General features: G+C 46.9%; 1 protein-coding gene across 1 annotated transcript in view; it reads left to right on the top strand.

The window, feature by feature from the left end:
* GRID1 (glutamate ionotropic receptor delta type subunit 1) overlaps positions 1 to 12586 on the top strand; it is a 647037-nt gene that overhangs the window by 625962 nt on the left and 8489 nt on the right. Inside the window, exon 15 of the mRNA XM_059899403.1 lies at positions 2040 to 2280. Within this exon, the coding sequence (XP_059755386.1) occupies positions 2040 to 2280 (241 nt within the window). The remainder of the gene's footprint in view (positions 1 to 2039; positions 2281 to 12586) is intronic.

The raw sequence follows: 12586 nt of genomic DNA on the forward strand, positions 1-12586 counted from the left end.
CATGGGTCAATCTTGCAATGATGAGGAAGCCAAGCTTAGTAGGGGCGAGTCACTTGTCCGAGGACACCCAGCTGGGATTGGTGCAGATTCTTTGCACAGAGCCAGGCTGTACCCAGCCGGCGAGACGCCACGCTACGCTGGCCCCTAGTTGCTGACAGGGCAGGGCACCCCCTCTGGGCTCTCTCCCTCCCTCTCCACAGTCACAGCCCATGATTGTTACTGAGCTCAGCTTCAGCCTGTGGTCACAGCTGGCCTGCGATGCAGGTCCAGGGCAGAGTCTGCTCAAGTGGCCAGTTGGCCTTGAGCTTCTCCTGACCATCAAGAACCACTGCTCCTGAACTGTGCATACCCAGAGGGCTCAGAGAGGCCACTGTGGGTGTTGTCAACTGAACAGATGACCATGGACCAGGCCAAAAGAGCCCCGCCTCCACAAATAAAAAGGCTTGGGTGTGAGGAGCCCGGGGGCCGCCAGCTACCACTGGTTCACTGTCCAGACCCCTGGATTACAGGAAGAGTCCATGAAATACTACAACAAAGGAAAACTGCCATCCAGACACCGACCTGGGGAATACGGGAGCAGGAGGGTTGCCCCAGCTCTGTGAGCAGGATAAAAGCCAGGCTCCCTCTCGTACCTTCTCAGAGTCCACATTCTTGGCTCTGCCTGTTTCATTAACTTCAACTCACATCCTCCTCCTCCTCCTCAGCCACCATCTACAGCCTCACTTGCCACATTTTAGCTTCTCATACACTCACCCTAGACAAGACTTTCAACCATGGTTCTAGTCTCAGGAAGGCTCTTCCTCTTCCCTGTTGAATGCCGTCCTTGCCAACCACAAAATGACCTTGGCAAGATATTTCACCTCTCTGTGCCTCAATATCCTTCTCTATAAAAATGGGACCATGGAAGTAGCCTTCTCAAAGGGTTGACATGAGAATTAAACACTGTCAAGCACTTAGGCGATTTCCTGGCACATAGGTGTGCTAAACCCCTGTGAGCTATTTTATGCTTACCTTTCACCTCCTTGATGAGGTCTCCCCTCACTCTCCAGTCCAGGCCACCCTCTCCATGGGCGCCTTTCTTAGCACTTCTACTTTCATTTCGTTGTATTGATCACAGCTTCTGACTCCACGTTGATTGCTCTAATTGTTTCAGTGTCCGGGTAAGTATCTCTAGACCAGCACTCCCCAACCTTTTTGGCATCAGGGACCAGTTTCACGGAAGACAAGTCTTCCATGGACCAGGGTCGGCGGGGGTGGTTTCGGGATGATTCAAGCGCATTACTTATTGTGCACTTTATTTCTATTATTATTACATTGTAATATATAATGAAATAATTATACGACTCACCATAATGCTGACAGGAGGCAGAGCTCAGGCGGTAATGCGAGCGATGGGGAGTGGCTGTAAATACAGATGAAGCTTCACTCACTCACCCGCCACTAACCTCCTGCTGAGGGGCCGGGTTCCTAACAGGCCACGGACCACTATCGGTCCATGGCCCGGGGGTTGGGGACCCCTGCTCTGGACCATGCTCTCAGCAGTGTTGAATATCATACTTGGCACAATGCAGATGCTCCTCAAATCAATGAATGAATGAATGATTTGATGAATCCTAGTGGGAGAGACTTAGGATATAGTTATTGACATTTGAAAGAAAGCCTTTCTGTGGGTCCATAGTCTGAGTGATTGCATCATGCATTTCTGTATTTCCTGATTTTATCCTCAGAGCTTGCCCGAGGATCCCATGTCAAGGGTCCTTATGTGCTTTGCTATTGGACTTCATCCATGGGCAGTGGGACAGGGTGGGAGAGGACATCAAGGCTTTGAGGAGGAAAGTGACAAAATCTGAGGAGTGTTTTGAGAAGGGTGCTTTGCCTGCAGAGTGGACAATGGATTGGGAGGGAAAAGCTGAGGCAGAGAGCCACTATGATGGTTCAGCATGTCTGTGGAGGGGCCGGCATGGTGGGGAAGGGGCCAGGGCCCCCATGGCTGTGTCAGTGAGGCCAGGGCTGTGGCTCATGTGGATTGTATCTTGCAGGATCCTGGAGCTTCAGGACACTGGGGACCTGGATGTGCTCAAGCAGAAGTGGTGGCCGCACACGGGCCGCTGCGACCTTACCAGCCATGCCAGCGCCCAAGCGGATGGCAAGTCCCTCAAGCTGCACAGTTTCGCCGGGGTCTTCTGCATCTTGGCCATTGGCCTCCTCCTCGCCTGCCTGGTGGCCGCCCTGGAGTTGTGGTGGAACAGCAACCGGTGCCACCAGGAGACCCCCAAAGAGGTCCGTGCCCTGGGCCCTACTTCTCCTTTCTGCAGCCTAGAGGCAGGAGAGTCCCACTGGGCCACTCGGCGGGCGGTTTTCTTCCAGTTAGTATTTATCCAAACCACTTGTCTGGAGACAGCAATGTTTTATAGGGGGGATGGTATCATTGTTTTATTTTGCCTTGAAAGCCAGATAACAAATGTAAGGAATGTTGTCATGCTTGAGCAAGTGCCAAGGCGCCAGCAATGGCCACTAAAGCCATGTATTTATCTATAGAGCGGGTACAGCATGAACAGCGCCTTCCCTACCCTGCCCCGCCCATGTGCCTCCACCCTGACCTGGAGAGACCAGCTGTAGGGTAAGAGAGGAAACCGCATTCCTTCCTGATTCTCTTTGGTTCATCAATGGTCATGGGCCCTGCTTTCCCAGTATGGGAGGGAGGACCGACCCCCGCCCCCCATCATCCATTCTCCCTCTCTTCCTCCTCCTTGCAGGGCCCAGCCTTGCCCACGTCCCTCCAGGCACACCCAGCACAGGGACCACTGTGGCTCTGTTCTGACTCTAGGTTCTGGGCACATTTCCTTCCCCGTGGGTACCAACTACAAGCTGATTCTGCCCTCCACACTTCCTGTTCTTCAGGTTTTGCTCATCTTCAAGCTCGATTTTTTTTTTCTTGTCTGTAGAGTCTTCATGGAGTTCTCCTGGAGCCAATGCCTCTAGGGAAGGGTGGCAAGGAGCGTCATTTGGTAATGATGCTCTCCTGGTCGAAACCTGCACACAGGCATTGTAGCACAAGCCCAGCCACTCCACTGTAGGGCTGTCACTACCTGATACATATACCTCAGCTAATTGTTGAATCATAGCTCCACTTAAAGATTATGTTGATACAAACAGGGGTAAATTTCAAACAAGAAGCACTAAAGTAACCAGAGCCAGCATTCAAAGAGGCAGCATCACCATGGCCACCATCTCTGCAGCCTGGAAAGGCTGGCTGACCACAGCCCCATACATCAGTCTGTAACAGAGCCCCTGACATGACTGGGAGCGAGGACGGACACTCCATTCATACCAGGCAGTGAGCTCTCTGTCATCACGCTTAGATTTTGCTGGAAAGAGCTTGCTGTTTGACTCAGCATGTCTGAAATATTCTGAGGACCTCCATCTTCCTCTCATGCTATCTGTATACCTTCATGTAAGACCATGCAAGGCTGGAGTCTCCCACAGACTCAGGGGTCTCCTGTCACCCCTGGACCATATGAGAGGAGGAAGGAAGAGATTTGAGGAAAACCCACTGACAGGAACAGTTAATGGTCCTGTCCCAAGCTTCTTTTTTTTTTTTTAACATCTTTATTGGAGTATAATTGCTTTACAATGGTGTGTCAATTTCTGCTATATAAGAAAGTGAATCAGTTGTACATATACATATGTCCCCATATCTCTTCCCTCTTGCATCTCCCTCCCTCCCACCCTCCCTATCCCACCCCTCTAGGTGGTCACAAAGCACTGAGCTGATCTCCCTGTGCTATGCGGCTGCTTCCCACTAGCTATCTATTTTACGTTTGGTAGTGTATATATGTCCATGCCACTTTCTCACTTTATCCCAGCTTACCCTTCCCCCTCCCTGTATCCTCAAGTCCATTTTCTAGTTGGTCTGCATCTTTATTCCCGTCTTGCTCCTAGATTCTTCTGACCATTTTTTTTTCTTTTTTTTTTTTTTTTAGATTCCACATATATGTGTTAATATACGATATTTGTTTTTCTCTTTCTGACTTACTTCACTCTGTGTGACAGTCTCTAGGTCCATCCACCTCACTACAGATAACTCAGTTTCGTTCCTTTTTATGGTTGAGTAATATCCCATTGTATATATGTGCCACATCTTTATCCATTCATCTGTTGATGGACACATAGGTTGCTTCCATGTCCTGGCTATTGTAAATAGAGCTGCAATGAACATTTTGGTACATGACTCTTTTTGAATTACGGTTTTCTCAGGGTATATGCCCAGTAGTGGGATTGCTGGGTCGTATGGTAGTTCTATTTTTAGTTTTTTAAGGAACCTCCATACTGTTCTCCATAGTGGCTGTATCAATTTACATTCCCACCAACAGTGCAAGAGGGTTCCCTTTTCTCCACATCCTCTCCAGCATTTATTGTTTGTAGATTTTTGGATGATGGCCATTCTAACCGGTGTGAGATGATATCTCATTGTAGTTTTGATTTGCATTTCTCTAATTATTAATGATGTTGAGCATTCTTTCATGTGTTTGTTGGCAATCTGTATATCTTCTTTGGAGAAATGTCTATTTAGGTCTTCTGCCCATTTTGGATTGGGTTGTTTGTTTTTTTGATATTGAGCTGCATGAGTTGCTTGTATGTTTTGGAGATTAATCCTTTGTCAGTTGCTTCATTTGCAAATATTTTCTTCCATTCTGAGGGTGGTCTTTTCGTCTGGTTTATGGTTTCCTTTGCTGTGCAAAAGCTTTTAAGTTTCATTAGGTCCCATTTGTTTATTTTTGTTTTTATTTCCATTTCTCTAGGAGGTGGGTCTTGCTGTGATTTATGTCATAGAGTGTTCCTCCTATGTTTTCCTCTAAGAGTCTGATGGTGTCTGGCCTTACATTTAGATCTTTAATCCATTTTGAGTTTATTTTTGTGTATGGTGTTAGGGACTGTTCTAATTTCATTCTTTTACATGTAGCTGTCCAGTTTTCCCAGCACCACTTATTGAAGAGGCTGTCTTTTCTCCACTGTATATTTTTGCCTCCTTTATCAAAGATAAGGTGACCATATGTTCATGGGTTTATCTCTGGGTTTTCTATCCTGTTCCATTGATCTATATTTCTGTTTTTGTGCCAGTACCATACTGTCTTGATTACTGTAGCTTTGTAGTATAGTGTGAAGTCAGGGAGCCTGATTCCTCCAGCTCCGTTTTTCTTTCTCAAGATTGCCAAGCTTCTTTTGCTACTGGAAAATCTTCAGTGAAGTTTACAGCAAATGTCCCTCTCTACAAATGTCCCTTTGATTAGGGAAGGAGGACAGCTTTTCCAGCTGGGTGAGCATTGCACTGTCATGGAGGCACCATTCTGGGCTGCTGTGGGCCGTGTGGAGACCAGGGGACACAGGCTCAGACCCAGAATGTCCTTTGTGAGTCCATCCTTGTTTCTTCCAGTCATTGTCTCTTCACATCCCCTGGTTCAGTATCTAGCGCCAGGTCCAGCCTGGACAGCCCAGAATGAATTGTCACAGGGGCTGTGTATGTGTGTGTGAGAGAGGTGGGGGGGGGGGATCACTGGAGAAACATAGAAGACAGAGGCAAAAAGAGAGAAAGACCAGGAGACCAAGGGATGACCTCGCTGAGAGGAACAGCTCCCTTCTTGCCTGGAAAGCCTCCTAGCTTCCTTTTTGGCTTCTACATAAGCCCAGGATCTCAGGCACAAGAGAATGAAATACAGTATTCCTGCTTAGAAAATGTGGAACTTTCTGCCCGGGGATGCCAGCCTGCTTCCGGATGGGAATGAGAGTTGATGTAGAGGTGGGTTGAATAAAACACAGTAGCTGCCTTTCCTCCAGCCCTTTTGGGTGTTACACGGTAAAAGGAAGAATTGTTCCATCTTTTTCCTGTTTTTATAGGTTTCTGCTTTTCAAATGAAATTTCTCCCTTCCTTTCCTCATTTCTTTAGTAAGTATGCCTGTAAGGACACAGTTCCTGTCCTTAGGGGGCTTAGCTCTACATGGGCAGACATGGCAGAGGGGTCAGCCAAGCGGTCTCCGTCATCAGTTGATCAGGGCCACCCTGGAATGAGCCACAGTTTCCATCAAGGGCTCAGGGGCACCCAGCCCAGCCGGGGCATGGTGGGGTCACAGAGGGTAGGGATACTGGTTAGTGGAGAGTTCCTGGGGCTTGGGCTTGTTGGAACTGAGTGTTGAAGGATTGGTACTAATCCTCGAGCTGGAGGAGATTGGAGCTTGCTTTGGGGCAGGGTGACCAGCACAGGGTAGACAAAGTCATCACACCTGCTGGAGCTCTGGGGCATCAGCAAGGAGATGGGAGTAGAGGAGGCTGGAGTGCAAAGCAGGGACTTGCTCTGAAGGACTTAGATGCCAGGCCAAGGGGTTTATACCTCATCACATAGGGAATAGGAGCTAGGAAGGGGGTTGAAACAACAGATTTTAGAAGCATGTATTGAAAACCTTTGACAAATAATAATAGTATTTAATCGAGAACCGCTTTGTATTACTGGTTGCCTGTATTTTATGGAGCAGCATTTGCAATTAGGTGAGAGTGTCTGCTTGAGCTTAGAATGCTTCATTTGGGGACACTGGCCATATTTCTTAAAAGCCAGAAACCTGTCTTTGGGTGGAGTCCTAAGTCGTATTTAACAGCTTATGCTGCGACGTCTTCAGAGTTTAGACACCTACTTCAGGAGGAGTAGTAATGTGCGTTCAACCTCTTAATATTCATGTGGATTTGAGGTCATATTTTTTCTAAGGAATCAGACGATTATGTAGTTACCCAATGCAGGTGAGTGCACCCCGCTCCACAGTTGCAGTAAAGAGCCATCCTCTAGATTTATGGGGGAAGTGGAGTCATTGCTCTGAGAATAAAATATTCATGAAATAAAGATGAGAACTGCACAAATGCGAGATGACATGAGAAGTGAGGGATGAATCGTTTGTCACTAGGCTGGGAGCTTGGAATTCTTGTTGCTTCCTGCCTTGCCTGCCCTCCCCCAGTCTCTGCTTCCTCTGTCAGGGGCTGACAGAGGCTGGGGTGGCCAGGCAGCAGGGGTGAAGCAGCAGCCAAGCCCCTCTCTTCTGGCCAGTGGTCCAGCTTCTGTCTGCGAACACCCACAGCACACTCCTGTGCTCCATGGGAGATTTGTTGCTAAGGACACTCCCCTCAAATGTACACCTTTCCCTGCCTCCATCCTCCGATGTTTCTTCAACTCCATGTAGAGACTTTCTCTCCTCCACCTTTGCCCTCTTCATTTATGCTAACCTCACAGAGTCACTCTGAGGTTCAACAAGGGACGGTGTGTAAATTGCCTTAAGTAGCAGCTGACCCATGGGAACGCTCTTGTTGAATGGTGGCCAAGGAGCTGCTCCCTCCCAAGGACCTTGTGATGGGCAGAAAGGGGTGCAGGAAGAGGAATCACATCTTAGGGCACCTTCTCTGTGCCAGGAAAAGTACATGTTATCTTCTTTTTTTTTTTTCTTAAAACGTAAACTATTTATTATTTCAGAGTTTGGGTCTGAAATGGAAGCATAGCTTAGCTGGGTCTTCTGTCTCAAGGTCTCTCACAAGGATGTAATCAAGTTATTGACCAGGGCTGGGATCTCATCTGAAGGCTATACTGGGGACAGATCCACTTCCAAGCTCACTCACATGGTTGTTTTTGTGGTCAGGATTCAGTTCCTTATGGGCCATTGGGCTGAAGACCTCATGTCCTCACTGGCTGTTGGCCAGATGCCATCATTGACATCTTTGCACATGGGCCTCTCCATAGGCCAGCTCACAACGTGGCAGCTGGTCTGGTCATTGTCATTATCATAGTCATCACCACCACCACTGTTGTTGCTTCTCAGACGGGGAGAGATTAAGAAGCCTTCCCAAACCAGGCCTGGAATCTGCCTCTGCAGCACTGTTAGAAATATGGATTCCCAGGCCCCACCCCATGGATTCAGAGCTGAACCTGAGTCTTTTTTTGTTTTTTCCAAGGCCCCCACATGATTCTCAGGTTCCCATGTTATCTTCTTAACTCTCCTGATTCTCTTCAACAACGTTTGAGGAAGGTATCCCTATCCCTGGAGAAACGGGACTCAGAAATAGCAGGGGCAGAACTGGGATAGGAATGATATGTCTGCCACTGGGCCTTACATCAGGAGTGTGCAGGAGCAGGGGTTCCTACTTAGCCTTTCCAGATGGTTTGCGGATGAAGAGTGTAGACCAGTGATCCTTTCCCTGAGCCAGGATCCTGGCTCCTAGCTAGGCATTTACATCTTCTGAACCCCAGAGGGGTTAGGATTAGGGTTAGTCCTAACCCAGAAAGGTTCAGAGCTTCTGCTGAGAACTGATCCTGGCCCAGTGGCTACACTGCTGATATCAGATCCCTGGGCACGAGGGTAAAGACAGTGAGTGTGTGTTTCAGCCCTTCACTCAGGGTCTTTCAGTAAGAAGGCACTGAACACTTATCATACACCAGTGTGTATCTCAAAACCAGCTCAGACGTCACCCCGCTCTGTAAAACTTCCCTTGCTCATCTCCATGGGCCTTCTTACCTCCCTGTGTAAACACTCAGGATTGAGTGTTGGGTGGGATTCCAAATTGCCACTAATGGTTTACCTGCCTATCTCTGCTTTGAGTCTGTTGGCTCTTCTCCACCTCTGCATTCCTATCACTTTGCTCAGTTTCTGGAACAGTGGGACCTCTCATTAAGGGGTGATGTATACAAACTATTGAGCACCTTCTCTGTGCCAGGGACCAAGATGGATGCTTCACGAAGAACATTAGCTCCTCTGGTAGTAGAAGCTCAAAAGTGTTTATCGAATGAATGAACCAGTCTAGGATCCTATAAAGAAAATGTTATTAATGTTAAATTGTTGTGGAACTATTGCAGCTGGATCAATGGCTTTCAGTTCTGGCTGCACATCAGAGGTGATTCATTCTGGAGCTTTTTAGAAATACAGATGCTTGGGCTCCATTCCCCAAAGGGTCATATTAGGCAGATCTGAACAACTGTAATTTCTAGAAGCTCCCCATGTGCTTCCGATATCCTGTCAAGGATGAAAACCAGTGGTCTACACCGTCATGCCAAGGGGAAAATGAGTGGAAAAGAGCTCAGGTTTTGGAACCGGGCCGACAAGGGCTCTCATCCTGGTGCTCCACTTACCATAGAATTGTGTAACCGTGAGCAAGTCTCTCCACCCCGTGTGTACCTGCTGCTACCACGTATGATGGGAGGTGTCTGTTAGCTCCCTCTTTTCCTTGTCTGCCCCTACAAAATCTGCAAATAAGCTCATCAGAACTCTTTCTCTAATGTTCTGAAATACTGCCCATCTCATCCCCTGAGACCACTTCATTGGCTTAAAGTTCAGCTTCTTTGCTCATACCCGGCTGTTACTCTCAGATCCCCAGCCCAGCTCTTTGGGTTGGAGCAATTCTTTGGAGCAACACTTTAGAAGATCACGTTGATGGTTGTCTCCCAGCCAGTTGAGTCTTATTTACTACCTGCTTGGTCTGCAGTAATAGAAGATCACCTCCTACAACCATCCGCATCAGGTGGGAAGTCCCTCATTCCATTTTGTTCCTGCCTAACTTAAAGTAGGAGCCATTGGACTCCAAACAAAGTCAGTTCTAATCAGTCCCACCTGGAACCGGCTGTTGCATAGATGATAGTTTAGTTAATTACCGTTTTCCACTACAGTGTTTTATTTCCATGTTGGTGAACAGAGGCTCAGTTACAGAACTTTATTTCTCTGCAAGACAATAGCTGGGAGAGGGTCTCCAGTAACCTTTGTTGGTGCATATGTTGTCATGTTTGATATGAGGTAAGAAACACAGAACTGGAATTCAGCCGGATTCATGGATAAACGCCATCAATGAATTTTATGTCATATTCAGGGCTGTTTAACTAGGTCAGTTACTTACAGTAAATTAATGAATGCAGCAGCAAGCTTCCAAGTTTCTTTCCACAGCTGTCATTACCTGGTTGAACACTGAAGCCTCGATATAATGAGGATGTAAACTGATGTAGTGCACATAAAGAAGTCCATTATTTGAATTTGCATAACATAATAGAATGCCCCATTTTGTCTAAAATATACATAATTATTCAAATCACTCCTGCCTCTTTCCTTGAGCAGGTGGATTATGTCTGCCTCCTATTTCCTTGGACAGGGGGCCACCAGAAATGACTCGATGTGTGCTCAATCTGATCCAAGAAGACAGTGTTTCCAGAGTTTCCAAAGAAGGTGGTTTTTTCCAGTCCTCTGTACTTCAGCTCTGGCCCCCTGAACAGACACCTAATGGGACATATTGGGAGACTCAGAAATGGGCCGCATGTGTTTTTCAGAGAGGATAAGGAGGTATTTGGCTTAGTTCTACTCATTTTCTTGTGCAGAAACAACCAATGTAGGAAGCTCATAATGGCACCCTCTTCTTCCCAGGTTTGATTTTGTGTTGGATCGACCAGCAGTAATAGATTTTGAATAGAATGAGGTCCCACTGGTGTTGAGAGGATGGGTTTCTTGACTGCCATTTGGAGTAGGAAGGTCTCCTTGGAAAGTTTGTTCAGTGGGTATGGACATTTTCTCTGTGTCCCGATGAGGAGAGGTTACAGGCTAATGAATTGAGACCCACTGCACAGCTTTGCAGCCCTTCTTGGAACTGATTCACTTGTCCTTAATTGGAGGCAAGAAAAAAATATGGATTTTAAAATGCTATTTATTGGAGGAAAAGGTCAGAGAGAGGCCTTCCAGGCGGAGAAGAGCAGGTAGCCGTCTTGGGAAAAGACTGCACTTAAGAAAGCCATCTTAGATTGGTTCAAGATGGCAGAGTAGAAGGACGTGCTCTCACTCCCTCTTGCGAGAACACCAGAACCAAAACTAACTGCTGGACAGTCATTGACAGGAAGACACTGGAACTCACCAAAACAGATACCCCACATCCAAAGACAAGGGAGAAGCTGCAATGACACGGTATGAGGGGCACAGTCACAATAAAATCAAATCCCATAACCACTGGGTGGGTGACTCACAAACTGGACAACAATTATACCACAGAAGTCCACCCCCTGGAGTGAAGGTTCGGAGCCCCACGTCAGGCTTCCCAAGCTGGGGGTCCAGCAACGGGAGTAGGAATTGCCAGAGAATCAGACTTTGAAGGCTAGAAGGATTTCATGGCAGGAATTCAACAGGACTAGGGGAAACAGAGACACCACTTTTGGAGGGCACGCACAAAGTAGTGTGTGCATCAGGACTCAGAGGGAGGAGCAGTGACCCCACAGGAGACTGAACTAGACCTATCTGCTAGTGTTGGAGGGTCTCCTGCAGAGGTGGGGGGGTGGCTGTGGCTAACCACAGGGACAAGGACACTGGCAGTGGAAGTTCTGGGAAGTACTCCTTAGCGTGAGCCCTCCTGGAGGCCACCATTAACCACACCAAAGAGCTGGGTAGGCTCCAGTGCTAGGTTGCCTCCAGCCAAACAACCAACAGGGAGGGAACCCAGCCCCACCCATTAGCAGACAAGCAGATTAAAGTTTTACTGAGCTCTTCCCATCAGAGCAACACCCAGCTCTACCCATCCCCAGTTCATCCCATCAGGAAGCTTCCACAAGCCTCTTAGATAGCCTCATCCACCAGAGGGCAGACAGCAGAAGCAAGAAGAACTACAATCCTGCAGCCTGTGGAACGAAAACCACATTCACAAAAAGACAGACAAAATGAACAGGCAGAGGACTATGTACCAGATGAAGGAACAAGGTGAAACCCCCGAAAAACAACTAAATGAAGTGGAGATAGGCAACCTTCCAGAAAAAGAATTCAGAATAACGATAGTGAAGATGATCCAGGACCTCGGAAAAATAATTGAGGAAAAGATTGAGAAGATGCAAGAATTATTGAACAAAGACCTAGAAGAATTAAAGAACAAACAGAGATGAACAATATAATAACAGAAATGAAAAATATACTAGAAGGAATCAATAGCAGAATAACTAAGGCAGAAGAACAGAGAAGGGACTTGGAAGACAGAATGGTGGAATTCACTGCCATGGAACAGAATAAAGAAAAAAGAATGAAAATAAATGAAGACACTCTAAGAGACCTCTGGGACGACATTAAGTGCAGCAACATTCTCATTATAGGAGTCCCAGAAGGAGAAGAGAGAGAGAAAGGACCTGAGAAAATATTTGAAGAGATTATAGTCGAAAACTTCCCTAACATGGGAAAGGAAATAGCCACCCAAGTCCACGAAGTAATCAAATCAAGTCATCAAATTGACAAAAATTAAAGACAAAGAAAAATTATTAAAAGCAACAAGGGAAAAATGACAAATAACATACATGGGAACTCCCATAAGGTTAACAGCTGATTTCTCAGCAGAAACTCTAGAAGACAGAAGGGAGTGGCACAATATATTTAAAATGATGAAAGGAAAGAACCTACAACCAAGATTACTATACCTGGCAAGGATCTCATTCAGATTCGATGGAGAAATCAAAAGCTTTACAGACAAGCAAAAGCTAAGAGAATTCAGCACCACCAAACCAGCTCTACAACAAATGCTAAAGGAACTTCTCTAAGTGGGAAACACAAGAGAAGA

This window comes from Balaenoptera ricei, chromosome 16 (assembly GCF_028023285.1).
Source record: "Balaenoptera ricei isolate mBalRic1 chromosome 16, mBalRic1.hap2, whole genome shotgun sequence".
Classification (NCBI taxonomy): domain Eukaryota; kingdom Metazoa; phylum Chordata; class Mammalia; order Artiodactyla; family Balaenopteridae; genus Balaenoptera; species Balaenoptera ricei.